This window comes from Perca flavescens, chromosome 18 (genome assembly GCF_004354835.1).
Source record: "Perca flavescens isolate YP-PL-M2 chromosome 18, PFLA_1.0, whole genome shotgun sequence".
NCBI lineage: Eukaryota > Metazoa > Chordata > Actinopteri > Perciformes > Percidae > Perca > Perca flavescens.
This window is the reverse complement of record NC_041348.1, coordinates 10,955,489-10,972,373: the sequence shown is the minus strand read 5'-3', so window position 1 is coordinate 10,972,373 and position 16,885 is coordinate 10,955,489. Positions and strand designations below refer to the sequence as shown.

Here is a 16,885-nt window from a genome sequence, read left to right as displayed (position 1 = left end):
TTTGTATTTTTAGCCATGCTGGCGGCATTACAATCCCTTTTAATCTCAGCTGTACTTTGTGTCTAGTGCTAAATGGCAAATGACAGCATGCCAATCAATCTTATCATTGTCACTGTGATTATGCTAACATGTGTTGTTAGCATTTAGCCAAAACGCCACTGTGCAGCCTCACATATCCTATGGCATGGCTGTTATGCCATAGGCATTGTCACATTTTTTGTTTTTCATTTGGAGGCCACAGTTCTGAGACAAAAGGGTTTTAAAGGGGATAACAGCCAGGGGATGTTATGCCATCTGGCTTAAAATATATACATTTAAAAAATGCCATTTGTTAATGTTCTAATAATTGACTAATGAATCAACTAATCCTTAACAAAAACCTGACCTTAAATTTTTTTTTATTTCTTCGGAATACAAAATAGAAATAGGAAATATGGAAATAATTTTCACTATCATCACCTTTGCACTAACTTGCAAGACCATTTTCCTCCAGACAACTTTACCATTTTACAACATGAATAATATTCAACTGGTTTTGGATGTGTTGAAATCGTTTAGGTTATTGGAAATTAAAATTTAGGGAAAAAGCCGTAGAATAATTCTGACACTGTTGCGCAGCCTGTTATTTAGGGTAGTTTGAATGACTTTTTTTTTCCCCATCCGCATTCTGCGAAGACCCGCCCTACAGTACTCTGCCTCTGATTGGCTAGTACTCATTGCCTTCTTGACAGAATGTGGTGCAAAGGAAAAAAAAAATAACGGGCTCAGAAGATGATGGCAGGCTTAATGCTGATTAACAAGAACATTTTAAAATGGCACTTCATATTAAAACGGTTGCCGGCCCCTGCTGTAGACTCACTGTAGCTTCCACAATGGAACTGCACCAGCTGTAAGACTGCTTGTTTCAGCTTCTTCCTCACAACCACGGAATTATATAAACTTCCTCAATCTATTAATTTCAGCGATGATTTATTGCCGGGATGAAGCCATAATTCTCTCTAGATAGCTACTGACTCTGTTTCCCCTCGCTTCCTTCCATTTTTATGTCCTCTGACCTCAAAACATGGCCAAATACACAGAAAGTATTAGAAGAAGATTATATTAGAGAAAAGGGTTAGAAACTTCTGTTGCCTAGAGCTGCAAAACCCAACACAGTCTCTGTATTCGATGCGATCCTCCAGAGAACCAGGGTGTGTTAGTCGGCGCTACAGCCTGTGTTATATATCAGGTTAGAGCAGCCAATTTAGCCGCGTGTCAGAGCTCGCTGCTTTGATTAATCACCGGCACAGCCCCCAGTGCGATAGCAGAGTAGAAAGTAGGATTTTCACTGGGAAAAAGAGGGATGTGACAGATATATGGATAGCAGACTGAGGGATGGTTAAGAACAGGCATAATCACACTTGTGGCTTGAGTGAAATGTTAATGAGTTGCAAGTGAATTCAATTTCTTGTCCACAAAGATCTCCAGCCAGAATCTCTCTGTCTGGCTGCAAGTAAAATGTGACAACTTGTATTACGACGTTTGCAGAATGGCTAAATTTGAAGTTGGTGTAAAGAGCGTGCTCTTTTCAGCTCCATCTCAGTGTGGGCTAACAGAGAGGTGCAGATAAAGGTAACAACTGTAAAAAAAGAGTTAAGTTAAACCTTCTTTTTCTTCTTTCTTTAATTATTTATATTTTAAGGCCCAGTCTGTAATTATGAGACCAAATTAATTGCAAGTGTACATGCCTTGCAATAAAATTTCAGTTTTTTTAATGATTGATTTGAATTAAAGAACTGCTTTTCTACTGTGTTCACTTAGGTTAAAATCAACAAACAACCTCAGCAATCTTAAACTTCTAGTTTGCATAAAGACCTGTCAATCATTTAGTTTTTTACTTTCATAAACCTTGCTACATCAGGCGTGTCTTGATGCATTTGACAACCCGAACCATGCATAGATAGTATGTTAATTTGGGGTTCAATGGATGTAAAAAATATTTCAAATTGCCTCATGGAGTGGCCGGGTGGTTCAGTGGGTAGAGCAGGCGCACATGTACTGAGAGGTTTATTCCTCGACGCAGAGGTCCAGGGTTCGAATCCGACCTGTGACAATTTCCTGCATGTCTTCCCCCCTCTCTCTCTCTTTCTTTCCCCCCTTTCTCACCTAGCTGTCCTGTCAAAAATTAAAGGCAGAAAAGCCCACAAAGTAATCTTTAAAATTGCCCCATGGAACATAGACTGTAACAACTATTTACTGTAGGTCACACACAGAGACCCTGTACCAGTGGAGTGGTTATTTTGTTGGATGCAAACTTATTTCTTTTCTGACTGATTTTAGTTTTTCTGTCCTATATTCTGCAATTGTATGACTCAAATATAGTTCTCTCATCCTGAAGAGGGTGTTTCAGAGTCTACCTAATTAGAACACGTCATCACAGACACAGACGTGCTTTGCTATTTCTATTTATTTTAGTCAGCCTTTTTTTTTTTTTTTTTTACAACTTTGTTGCACGTGTTCACCAGCACCTCCAATTTCTTAGAGCTTCTGGTTGCAAATTACCAAAAATCAATCCGCATTTTCACCTAAAAGAAAATCGACCAGAAACAAGTGATATTATCTCACTCCCCTGGCAGTCTTTTTAAAGCATGTGATAGGAGTAGATTACATGACATGTTTTTTGCAGGGTAGGCCAGTATTTACATTAATAATGAATGTGGTTTTTCTTCCTCTAGGCATCATCTCGGTAAACAGCCGCCGGACCCCTTTCACAGCCAGCGGGGAAAACGAGATCTTGGACCTGGAGGGGGACCTTTATCTGGGTGGTCTGCCTGACAGCCGGGCGGGCCTGGTGCTCCCCACGGAGCTCTGGACCGCAATGCTCAACTACGGCTACGTGGGCTGCGTCCGGGATCTGTTCATCGACGGGCGCAGCAATGACATCCGGCAGATATTTCAGTCCCAAAATGCAACCGGTATCAAGTCTTCGTGCAGTAAGGTGACGGGGAAACAGTGCGACAGCAACCCCTGCAAGAACCACGGAGCATGTAAGGAGGGATGGAACCGCTTCGTCTGTGACTGTACTGGAACTGGCTTCTGGGATAGCACCTGTGAGAGAGGTGAGACTTCTTTCCAATTATTCCTCTCTATCTGGCAAATGTGTTTTCTCTCTCGTATTGATCATTTTAAAATCGTTTTGGGTTTGTCAGAAGGCTTATTGATTTTTTATTTTTTTTAAGTAAAGGGCTTTTCAATGAGGGTACAGCAGCTGGATTCCTTTCACTTGCTAAGAAGAAATCTATATGGTCGGTGTGCTAATAGAATAGTGTTGTTTTACTTTCTATCGATATGTCTGTGTACAAAGTAGGTTACAAGATGCAACATGTTAACCGTAGTTTTACAAAGTTAAAATCTCTTTTCTGGTATCCGACAGATGGTTGTAAAGTGGCAGTGACGTAGCCACTGTCTACTAGCATTAGCTTTTCCAAGCAAAGTGGACAATGCTCTGTTTTAGCAGACAGGCGGAAGTGGGACTTGGGACACTTCCCTCACAATATTTCTGGAAGCTTTGCTGAAAGATTTAATAGGATTTTCTGCCAAGTGGCTTTGGAAAAGCCTTTTTTTTTTTTTTTTTTTTGCTGGGGAAGGTTCTGCAGTGAAATTTAACTTCTCTCTGCTGGTGAATTGGGCTCTCCTTGTCTGGATTTTAAGAGCTTGGACGCATTAAGCTTTTATGAGACGGCGGAGATAGGGACACTCCGAGCTGTGGGAGAGTATGTTATCAGACTATTGTTCAGATTGTCCTTCACTTTTTCACTATTTTACAGAGATTTTCGGGTGTTCACTAGAAGGCTTTAGAACTCGAGGTGTGTAAAGAAACATACTTTTAGGAGGAATAATGAGTATCTGGAGAGTAGGTTGTTACACTGTAGAAGGCCGACGGGATGATAACACGTTGTTAATGCCTTACACTGAGAAAAGTCTGTCTTATAGACTATTAAAGACTGAAACATGGCACTTCTGTGTTGTTAATGTACCTTTTTAAATAATGAAACATAGAATGTAGAATGTTATATAATGTAATGTGGAAAACATGTCCTGTCCTGTCCTGAAAGAGCTAAACTTCCGGTGGGAGCCCAGTTCGGAAGCTGGGCCTGTCTGATTGAGTTAACCTAGTCTCAGCCGAAGTGCTGCTACAGTATCTATTTTAGTAGCACTCCCATGATATTAGCACAAAGATGAAGAAAAGGCAGCAGCGTACTGCCTATGAAACACTCAAACCGAGCCAATGTGCCTCACTGACCTTCTACCCACAAGAAGAAAACATGAAGTCACTAATGTCCCTAATGCTCCACACACTCATTCTTCTTCGGTCCTGTTTCGCTGCCTGCCACAGATCAGCCTCCGAACCGTCGTATCTCTACATTCGAGGAGTGCTGGGTGATAACTATGGCCCGATACCACTTTTTTGCTTCCCGATACCGATTCCGATACCTGAACTTGCGTATCGGCCGATACCGAGTACCGATCCGATACCAGAGTGTCATATATTTCATTATGTTTTAACAGCTGTATACTACTATCCCTGTATGGATGTGATATGATTTCTATCTTTGTTGTCGGTCTGGCTCAGGTTAAACTCTTTGTGAAACATGAACAAACACAAACAATGAATGCACCAGAACTTTCTTTTATTCTCCAGTTTGACAGTCGTTTATAACGGAAAAAGAACATAAATAAACTACTTTAATGTAGATTTTCTTTAGGGCTTTATTACGTGGTATCGGATCGGTGCAAAAACTCCAGTACTTCCCGATACCGATACCAGCGTTTTAGGCAGTATCGGAGCCGATACCGATACTGGTATCTGTATTGGAACATCTCTAGTGATAACCCCGTGGGGCTGCAGGCCTGCCTTACAGTTCTGCAGCTGTGGAACAAAGCTTCAGTCTGTTCAGCAGTTGGTTTTTGACTTTACGCAGTGAGACTTGAGGTGTGATAAAATGTGCTGATGTTGCTAATGCTGTCATGACTATACATACAATACATGCTTCTGCATTTTAGTTCCTTGGTTCAGATACTAGCTGAATCCCTTCTCATCAGTTTGGAGGTACAGTATGTTGCTACAAATTGAGATAGTGCTGAAAATTTTTCCAACACACAGTATAGTGGATAATTAATACATTGATTAACAAAAGTTAATCTGAAACAGTTTTAATAATGATTTAATCCTTTTAGAGGGGCACTTTTAAAAGTCAGTTTAAAAGTCATGGGGAGTACTATGTAGTGCAGCCTTGAAATATCTGTCGGAACCCGATTGGGCCTGGACCGACCCTCTGGGTTTGGGCTGGCCTATTTTCTCAAACTTCCCCCGGACTTTTTCTGGTGTTTCTTTTTTTATCATACAGACCTTATGTTCTGTGTAATGTCATGAATACTGTATTGTGTGTGTGTGTGTGTGTGTGTGTGTGTGAGACCGCCAGCTGTTCGGAAACCATGTCACTGACAGCAGTTGCCTAGACCAGTTCTGATACTCCCGATATATATATATATATATATATATATATATATATATATATATATATATATATATATATATATATATACATACATACATACATATATATATATATATATATATATATATATATATACACATATATATATATATATATACATACACATATATATATATATATATACATACACATATACAGACACTGTATATGTGTTGTTTTTGGATTTGGGAATTTGGGATTCTTAATCAGTTTCAGGCCCAAAACTGTTGACAGAAACTATGCGGATCCATGTAGGGTTGGGCCTGATTTTTTTTTTTTTGTGCCTGATCATATCTCTATTATGTGCTGTAGCCCTGTTGGAAGAAGTACTCATATTCTTTTCTTCAGTAAAAAATACCAGTACAACAGTGTAAAAAATACTGGTACAACAACATAAAATACGCCATTACAAATAAAACAATTTAAAATCCTACTTAATTAAAGGTACAGAAGTATTACCAGTAAATTGTATTTAAAGTATGAAAAGTTAAAAGTATTCTGGCCCCTGTGACTTACTTATTTTTATATTTTACATTATTCCATTTTTAATACTGAAGTAACAATGTGTACGTAGCATTTTACTCTTGCAGCTGTTTGGGGTGGAGCTACTTGTAACTTCTTTATATACGTAAAAGCCCAGGGCTAGGGCTAGACCCCTAAACTGAGAACCCCTGGTCATATGATAAATACTCAAGTAACGTACAAGTCCCTTAAAGTTGTACTTTAAGCTATAGTGCATAGTTTCTGTCGCCCTCATCAGGATTTCTAAGTAAAGACAGCAACACTGTTGGCGGATCCACTTGACACAAGCCTTCCGTGATCGCGCACATCCACACACACCCCCCTCGGTATTGAAAAAAAAAAAGGAAATCTTGGTATTGGTACTGGTTTGTAACGATGCTCAATGAGACATCAGGCCTTATTGGCTTAGTGGTAACAGTGTGGACAGAGCAGGCTAGATGATCTCCCGCAGCTGTTCCTGGGGGATCAGTAATCCCTCCTTTGCGTTCTGCGTCTACTCTGTGGTCGGGCCTGAACATCCTGAACCCCCTCAGCTAGAGCTCCCGTCAGTGCAAAGGTACAGCAGTTCGATACCGGAGCCCTCTCAGTTTGCTGCACTGCTCTCTTTCTCATGTAGAGCGAGGCCAGCCACCCTGTGGAGGAATCTCATCCCCGGCTGCTTGTGTTAGCGATCTATTTTTTTTATTTTTTTTCGGTCACTACCCAAAGCGTGCGACCACAGGTAAAGGGTCGGAAAGAGGACTGAGCAGTAAATGGAGAGCTTTGATTTGGAGCACCTTCTTCTCCACCACAGTGAGCACAGCATTCACTACCTTTCCCCTTCTGCTACAATAAAAAGCCGGCTTTATTTCAGCAGTCTCTTTTAGGAGCTCACCCGAGCTGAGCAGTCCACCTTTTTCCTGCCCTCATTCTGAATGTTTGACCCTCCGCTGCAATCTGCACATGGGAGCTCACGGTCTAATTAAACCAGTGAGACAACGTAATCAGCAAATAGCACAAGGTCTGGATGTTGGCAAACTAAATGTACAAATTAGTCTGATCTCTTTAGCTTTTACATTCTTTCATGATTACTCGTATTACACTTCAGAGTAGAATATTTTTAAAGCTACTTCTTGTCTGCTTTGAAAGCGATAACCCTTGTGACAAAGAAATTGCTTTGATTTGAAATGTTGGGCATGAAACGACGTAGTATTTTCTTTTTTTCCCAAAATGAATGTGCAACTCTTTGGAACGAATGGAATTGGTTTAGTAATGCCTGTGGAATAGTGTATTATCCCTCTCCTCCATGCTTTTAAGCAGCCCCTGTAGCTCCCTAGTGACAATATCAAACAACCCCAGAGATGTATTCACACATGGCCCTTGCTATTGATCTCAAGCACAGTATACGGTACGACAGAGAATTGTGCTTGTACGATCAAATGATCGAGATCAGCTCTCTCCACGGGAGTGTCACAAAGGTTACACATTTACACAACAGTGATTGGCCTTTGCTGGTGACACTATGCTCACATGCAAGTACGCTCTTTTGTCTCTTAGTTTAAAACAGTCAGTTGAGCTCAGACTACACTACTTCTTTTTTTTTTGTTCAGATGGATTCCCCTTGCATGCATTGGAAGTATTTCTCACATTGCGTCAGGATTTCCTTTTAAGGTCCCATATTGTAAACAGTGAGATTTCCATGTCCTTTCTGATTATAAAGCAGGTTGAGGTGCTATACTGCATAAATTCTGTGAAAGTATCAAAACGCTCAGTCCACAGAGGAATGCACTCGGCTTGAATACAGAAACAAGCTGTCAGGCCTTCCGTACAGTTGTGATGTCACAACACACTATGATATATAGGTAGAAAGTAGGGCTGGGGGATATGGACCAAAAGTCATATCTTGATATATTTTGGCTGAATATCGATATACGATATATATCCCGATATTTTTTTCCACAAAGTGAGAGCAAATGTTCAGTAAAAGTCAAAGCCAAATATGACATGTCACAAGTAGTTTCACAGAAACCGGCTATTTCAGTGAACAGTTGCAAAATCAAATGAATAACTAATAAACAGGTTTCTTCACCTTGTTAATGATTAAATGCTCAGCTGTTCAAATAACAATATAATATAAACATAAATACTGTATAACAGGAGTACCTTTTCTTAAAATCAAAGCTCCATAAGGTGCACATTTAAATAAAAAAAATATCTTAAATAAAAATAGCCTATAAAATAAAAGAGGCCAAGTTCAGAAAATGACATCACTTTACTGTAATGCAGCCTTTAAAACCAGGAAAAGACATGTCATATCACAATATTACGATATCCAAAATCTAAGACGATATCTAGTCTCATATCACAATATCGATATAATATCGATATATTGCCCAGCCCTAGTAGTAAGTGCCACTACAGTGCCGTTACATTCATTCACCAGCTGCAATGATGGTGCAGAAACGCCAAGAGTGCAGACCCGGAAGACCAGGAAGATCCGGAAGACCCGGAAACGCTGACCAATCAGAGCAGACTGGGCTTTTTCGGGAGGGTGGTTTAAAGAGACAAGCACTTAAACTTAGCGGTTTTAGACTGAGGGTGAATACAGGTATATTCAGATAGACAGTATGAGAAAAATAATGTTTTTAGAACATTAAAGCATTTTAACATGTTCTAGTAGAAAACCCAAATAAAAAAAGCTGAATAAATAAAGTAAAATGCACTTTTGTTGGGACTTATTATCTCAGTATTATACCTTATCACTTGGTGATTGTAAATTATATAATTGACTAGTAAGGAATGTGTTGAAATTGTCTTCAAATGACGAAAAATATTCTATAGATATTATACTCACGGAACAGCATGTCATTATTAGTCCCGCTTGATTTTAGTAAATATAAAGTAAAATTTAACAGCCAACACCCTATTTGGGTTGTTTTCTGGTTACACTAGAGCATTTTTTACATTACAAACACATGCAAAAACAAACAAAACTCCTCATGTACCATTGTCGATTTCTAAAACTTGAGAAAACCAAGGCCTCGTGGAAGGGGTTTCAGCACATTTTGCACTAATGATATTTTTGGAAACCAAATAATGGAATCATCAGAAAGTCTCGCGATGATTTTCATTATACGGAGCACATTGCTCTGTGTAATTTCTTCTTTTCCACTGGGAGCTAAAATGTTAGCAATTTTCTTTGCCTGACTGAAAATACAAGCTGGCAGATATTTTAGACTGTTTGAGGAGCTCAAAGATCTTACCAGGTGACAACTAACAGGCAACAGCGCTCCTGTCTGCTCTGTTTTCTGGTATCTGTGCCAGCTTTAGTATACAGATGATTTCTGTCTCTTATCTCTCATGTCTGTGTTTTGTTTCATCTTTGTCATTCGCTGTCCTGAAAATCTCTCCCTTTCTTGTACTTTTGCATCTTCCTGTTTATCCATCTACTCTTCTCTCTCTCTCTCTCTCTCTCTCTCTCTCTCTCTCTCTCATACACACACACACACACACACACACACACACACACACACTCCCTCTGTTTTGCACGTCTTCTTTAACCCACCCCATGAGACATGACAGCACCTGTGATCAGAGGTCTGCTGTGGTATCACACAAACAGATGTAGTGTCAGCATGGGAGCGTGTGTGTGTGTGTGTGTGTGTGTGTGTGTGTGTGTGTGTGTGTGTGTGTGTGTGTGTGCGCGCGCATTCTGAATAGATAGACACACACACATAGACACACACACAGGTTCAAATAGTGAATATGATGTATAAAAAGCAATGAATATCATCATTCCCCGTTTTTTGTGTGACCATATGGTTCTGTGTCTGCACCCTGTTTGCATCCATTCACATAATTGAAAATACTTTTTTGTATTACCCCCAGCGCTTTGGTTTGTGTGGTCGTAATTAGCCAAGCAGTGCCAATGCCCCGTGCGGGTGTATGATGCCGGGGCACTGGCCCTGATAGACCCCTCTCGTCTAGGTTATGACCAGGAGCGTAGCCCTGCCAAAAACCCATCTGCCTGTGATCTGAATTCCACTTGGCTCTGTGCGGCCCCCAACAGGCACACTTGGCCAAGAGAAGACCGAAGTTGCTTGCTTAAAATACAACACTGTGCATAGCACATAACATAGTTTGAGGGAACATTTTTGCCCTTATACACCCTTCAGGTGATAGGGCTTGTGGAATTAAAATGTAATATCTTTATTTGTGTAACCTGTTTTTATTGTCTTCTGCTGTGCCAGCTTTAATCATTTGCTAAAGTGTAAAAAAAAAAGGTTATTTTTGTAACTTAGCACTCCCATCTGCGTAGGGTATGTCTAATTGGGTTGAATCAGGCATACAGGTTTAGTTCGGTGTAGTACTTTAAAAAGTGATGCTGAAAAATGATTTTCTTCTCAAATAGCCTGCAGTCAGATCCACAAAAAGCAAAGAGAAAGGAAATTATGACCCTCCTGTTATGATAATGTTTCAAGATGCTTTGTCCTCTCCATCTCTCTCGTCTTTGGGAAGCAGCTCGAGGCGTCATTCCTCTTTGATTGTAAAAAAGGCTACCCAAATATTTTTCCCCAGATTACTCAGGTCGTATTTGAGTCTAACTTGCAAGAGGTGACATGAATTCAAGACTACAGGGGAGGTATATTTGATGTTGTCCTCCGACTCTGCCAAGAGACCGAATTCATGCGCGCTGCTGCCTCGATTGAGCGAGCCAGTCATCCGTTCAAACAGTCAGTCAGTCAGTCAAGCTTTGTGTTTGTAAACCGCGTGTGGGTCTGTTTGTGTGGGTGTGGGAGGGGAGCTTTTAGGGAGCAGGGTGTTGCTGACATTTGTGTGTTGCAGAGTGCTGAGCAGCTGATAAAGTAGCCCAGTTAATCAGGTAAATAGGCCTGTAATGAAGTGTGTTTGTCTGACGGCGTGCCAGCCCAGCGCCAGGCGATCCCGCTGAGACTGTCCTCTTTCTGTCTTTCGGCTGCATCTACACACACAGATACACAGTCAGACTCAGACACAGTCAGGAGCACACACACACACACACACACACACACACACTATTCCACTGGGGACAGATTGGGTTGTGTCTAATGCATATTGCATTTTCTCTGACAAGATGCCACCGCCCACATACAGTAAGTGCCTGTGTTTTCCCTACTGTCAGGGTAGAGGAGTCCTGATGGCTCTGGGCCTGAGCTGATGGCTGGAAGTGTGTCCACCGCAGATCATTGGTGGTGACATCACTCAATAAAGTGATGGCTTCCTCTTTCTTAATGTTTTTACTGGAGACAATGCACTGCTTAAACCAGAGGTGCGTTTTCATATCATCTTCATATTTTCATATGAGAGGCCAAAATGTTATCTGGCCCAAAAAAATTTTGATGTTGAAGAATACCATGATTCTTGTAATTCTCCGTAGATAATACGTATGTAATCTAAGTTTACCAGCACTGTGCTTTACATGTAAAACTCAGATTAAGTACTTTTTAGCTGCAAATAATGTTTGTTTCGTAGTCATTATGGTTAGGATTTAACAGCACTTTCAAATTAAGAGGAGAATAAGCATGAGCATGTCAAATGCCATAGCAGGCCAAAACGAAGTGAGCACGGACCAAACTTGGTCCGCGGGCCCCAAATTGGGCAGTCTTGGCTTAAAGCAACACCAAAGCCCTTTTCCTACAGGTTGGAAGTGGATTTGTCCATTACCGCTGTCATAATATCTCATTATGTCTCATTCGAACTACAGATCCGCTACCCAATCTGGCAAACTTGCATAGTGCGGTTATAGCCGATAGAGGGCCGCAAAGCGAATGCAGAAGTGCCGTTCACCCTGTTACGAGTTGATGAACCACTGAAACGATTTTGGAAACATTATTTTAAGGTACAAAATAATCTTTGGTGTTGCTTTAAACTAACATTCAATGACACAATGTTTTATTCAATTAATTCTATTTAATTAAATTTAAGGTTATTTATTTATATGATTGATTGATTGATTGATCATACAGATTTTGAAATGGGTCAGGCTCCTCATGGTAGCATTTAGACAATTTCTTTTTGGTGTATCATTACATTTCTGCCTAAACTCATACACGCCCTTAATCACATCAATCACATCGGTTCTCATAAAGGTAGAAACACCAGAACACACACAGCATGTAATTACCTGCTCATTTTGCTCAATGTTCATTCATATTTGCAGTGAAATAATAGGTTGCCACATGGCCTTTACAGTTTAATCATAGGTAGTAATGGCAGAACAGGGATTGGATGACATTGATGCCACCTTTCTACATCTTGTAATCTTGTAACCTGGGTATTAGGATTTACTTTATCCTTGGGTTATGCTTGAAAAGTGAGGGGGAAAAAAGCAGTACTTTTTCAAGAAAATGCTTAATTTTGCAGATGATGTACTAATTACCTGTTGTGGCGGATATCATTTTCATACTGCAAAGAACAAGAGAAATGAAACCATACATTTGAAACATCATAACAGAGGTATATACGTTCATGCTGCTAGCCCTTAAAGGGTGACATTACCACAGCATTCACAGCATCTACCCATTTCAACAAAGTCTGAGTGACTAGCAGGTCTTAATATGCTGCAATCTCATTCACATGCAGACTCTATTAACTCTTACATTTGGCTGCCACAATTACTGTGCATTGTGTTGTGCATAATTATTAATCTATTGTTATGAAAGTATGGAGGCATTATGGGAATAATCCACATTGATAATGTATTAATAATTTAAAAAAAAATCTTTTCCAAACCCATTTGTATTCAGATGAGGTTGATTCCTCAGATATGGAAAAAAGTCAATTCCTGCTGTGTTAGAGTGGCAACATTTGAATGCTTGTCTAAATGCCTTTTCCACCCACAGAGAGAGGGAAAAACTTGATCTCCCTGAAAGTCTCCCTTAATCCTGGAGCGCTATAATAGCCCTTGCATAGCTGCGAGGCTGTCTTTGTGCGAATAATTTCTTAAGATCAGGTACCAATTACTGCCACATATGATTTTGATTCCACATGTCAAACCAGACCTGTGTACGTGTACTGCATTTTGTACATGAATCTTATTCAGTACGTTGCAGTTGCAAACCCATATTGGTATCATATTTTCTCCATAATTAATTTAAAGTGGCAACAAGCTTAAGCGAACAAAAACAACATACACAATTAACCTAGGCTTAATCCCTAGATGGGGGGGGGGGATGATGTTGCAGTATTAAGTTCATTGTGTTGCCTCTGTTTTAGGTTTCACTGATAGAAACTTAAAAAAAATCTAAACATAAGTACAGTTATTTAAAAAAGAAGGCATTTAGACATACACACACACACACAGACATATTCATATTCATATGGCGCTGTGTTCACATGAAAACCACCTGTCAAAATATGAAGCTATACTGATCTTTCTGCATCTTTTATCTCACCCCTAGGTTGAGTGGTTTAGCATGTTATTGTCATATTTTAGTTAGTACTACATGCAGTTGTAATGTCTATGTCTAGTTGTCTTAACATTTTGAGCAATAAGCATGAACAAGTGGGACTACATGCACGTTAAAGGTATGTTTAAACCACACATGGATTGAACATTACAGATGCAGAACTGTTGCCAATAGCTACCTTGTAATTTGTAATCAGAAGCTGAGATATCCTCTTTCAGTCCCTATAAGTCGAGCTCTGGAATCTACATTTCCCATAATTCAGCTTGATTGTGTCTTTCATTAGACCCTCCCTGTCTGTTAAACACACCTGTCTTTAAAACTTCACACCTCCAGTTCGCAGTGCAGGCTTTCTATTATAAATGCTCCAAGCTCAAGCCAAGATAACCCTGATGATATCACCATGACATTTTCAGGGTTATTTTATTTTTTTCAAAACTTCATACAGCTTCTCTAAAGCCACGGATGAAATTAGGCCGGCTACACACAGCCTGTGTGGCGTAAGCATGGCGTTCCTGTTGCGTGTCAGCTGCGTGGCGGCTGCGTTGATTTTTCTGTGTCTTTACACACCAGAAACGTGTCTGACGCGGTGCTGCTGCTGCTAGCCTTGTCTGGACACATGTATGTTTCCCATTGCTAAAATGAAATACCATGTTAAACATAAATATATACGGATTTGATTACAGCAAAGACAACGTCGGCAGTATTGACGGCAAAATAGGCTACAGAATATTTTGTTCTGTATTGAGAGGTGAATATTAGAAAAAAAAATTTTTATTACATTTATATCTGTATTTATATCAAAACCTAGAGACTTTCAAACATCAATATGTCATTTATTAATATGTATTCATGTCAAAATGACATATAAAATAACTCTTTTCAAAGTAGTGCTCCCAATGAAAAATAAACTGAACTTAATGTGTGGGTAGACTGTCCTACAACATTTCATAAAACTGTATAACAATCCTGCCATTACAATTTTTCAACAACATTGTTCAAAGATTGTCCATCATTTTTAACATTGTGACTTTTAACTTTTCCGGTCAAGATATGATGCTCTCAATAATTTATCCTCGGAAAAAAATGTTTTCACCTGGTATTTTTTGTGTTTCCAGTTTTTTTATTTACTTTACTTACTTTAATTTACCTGAAGCGACATAGCTAACATCACCAGATATCATCCGTTTGATTTTGACCTGACAAATAAATCATGGTTAAGATAGAGCTTGAGAGCCAGAATTGCTTTTATGATTTTAAAAATGAAAGAAACATTATTATTAATAAGTTAATGTTTGTGCTTTCGTCTCCAAAGGTTATGTTTCTGTTTGGCATGATGAGTTGATGCATGAAGCAGCAAGCTCCCGTCTAACGGTTGGCAATTTGGTTTGAATAAAATAACATCACTTCAAGGTTGATAACTATGCAGCTGTCTGAGTACACGCTGCACAGCCACTCAACTTTCAGCAGTTTTTCTTTTCTTTTTTTTTCAGCTTAGCTGTTGGCATTTGGAGAAAGCCATTGTCGCTGAGTGAGATGGAATACGATGTACAACTGGAGCCTTCCAGATGTTTCCTGTGCTATCATAAAGTAGATATAAGTCACTCCGAGAAGGAGGGGTGAGGAAGTCTTTAGAATCGGAGGAATCATGATTAAGCATTCAGCTCTGCTCTTAGCTTTCACTTGGAGTGAAAATGGTTTCATCTTCCTCTTACCTCACTGCCAGACAGCTGAATTTTATTGTCTAGGACGGATGATGGTTAAAACAGCCCTTCCCTTCCTTTCCCTGCCCACTGCACTGTAACTCCCTCTCACCTACGCCTTTCGCTCTCCCTTGTTTCTTCCCAGCCCTACTTCCTTACCGTAAACGGGTGATAAGCACCTTTTTGCTGGGACATTTATCTCAGCTGACCGAGAAAATGATACTTCAAGGTCTGCCCTGACCAACCGGCCAGTGCTCACATACTTGCACAGGACAAAGAGGGCGAGAGTGTAAAATGGAGGATGGGAAAGTCGAGGAAAATGGAGAAAAGAGGTTGCAAAAAGAGGATGGGTTATAGAAGGGGACGGCAAATAAGAATGGAGAGAGATGAGGGAAAATAATTAGCCGGAGAAGAATGGAGCTATCAGCCTTGTAAAGCAGGAAAATGGACTTCAAAGCATGTGCAATATGCAATATGTGCCAGACATACAGAGCAATTGAAAATACGTTTCTCTCCGAAACTGTATAAAATATAGATATACAGCAGTAGGCTATGTTTCACCGTATTAGAGCTTTATTCTCGACTTGCTACGATAACCTTAACATTTTTTATCTTTTTTAACCCTTGTGTTGTCCTCCTGGGTCAAAATAAACACTTTTTTACACTTATTTTGCTGTTTTTTGTGTGTCGCTTTTCGACGTTTTTGTAGCATTTTTCGGCACTTTGTTTTCACTACCACATATACACCACTAACAGCAATTACCGCTAGTTTTACACTTTTTAAAAAAAATGTATGGTCAATAAACTTAATTTATATGAAATTATATCTAATTGTGTGTTAACAAAAAGCAAAATTGTTAATTATTTTGTCTGATAGTTAAGATCAGAGGATGGATAATTACAGATGAAGAAGTTTAGTCAAGATAAAGGTTTCAAATGTAAAATGAAAGTTTTGTATGGAGTAGGGAATGGGATGCAGCAATTAGCTAACCGATTTTAATATAGACGCGCTTTAAATTTTACTGTTAATGTGTCGTTAAAGCTCCGCTACACAGAGTGCTAACTGACTGCACGTTATGTGTGGCAGTGGCAGTGTGCAGTTTTTATTAAACCTCCTTGACAACATAAACGCACACGCGCTACACACATGAAATCAGACGCTGGTCACCGTGACAGAGTACTGCTGCAATTTTTGAGCGTTACATAAAGTTAGCAAACACCAGGAAAACGCAGAGCCAGACCCTGACCTCACGACAGCTGCAGCTGCAACGGGGAATTCAACCCAATGTGGTAAGCTGGCTAGCGACTTTTTTTTTTGGTTGTTAACATTACCAGTTAGCTAACGTTAGCCTGTTTATGTTAACAGTAACGTTACAGTTAACCTTGTGTCGACTTCGGTCATTGACCCGTTTTCATTTTTTGTTTTATATCAGAAAATATGGGACGTAGAAATAATGTGCTGAAATGTGTAGAAGAAAAATGTAACAATTCAAAAAAAAAAAGGTTGACGGGAAGACAACACAAGGAAGCTCACGAGTCAGAAGCCGACGTTTGCGTTTACAGTGAGTGAGCTGATGATAGCGTTACGAGTCAAAACAACGCACAGCTCAATCATGTCGCTGACATTACCACTTAACATTACTTACTCTCTCGTCTTCGTCCCCTATGGGACATAAAGTTGCAAAGAGATCTCTCCATC

General features: G+C 39.7%; 1 protein-coding gene across 2 annotated transcripts in view; it reads left to right on the top strand.

The window, feature by feature from the left end:
- nrxn3b (neurexin 3b) overlaps positions 1–16,885 on the top strand; it is a 340,029-nt gene that overhangs the window by 100,052 nt on the left and 223,092 nt on the right. For both annotated transcript variants that reach the window (XM_028604831.1, XM_028604830.1), the window contains one exon: positions 2,715–3,098. In XM_028604831.1, the coding sequence (XP_028460632.1) occupies positions 2,715–3,098 (384 nt within the window). The remainder of the gene's footprint in view (positions 1–2,714; positions 3,099–16,885) is intronic.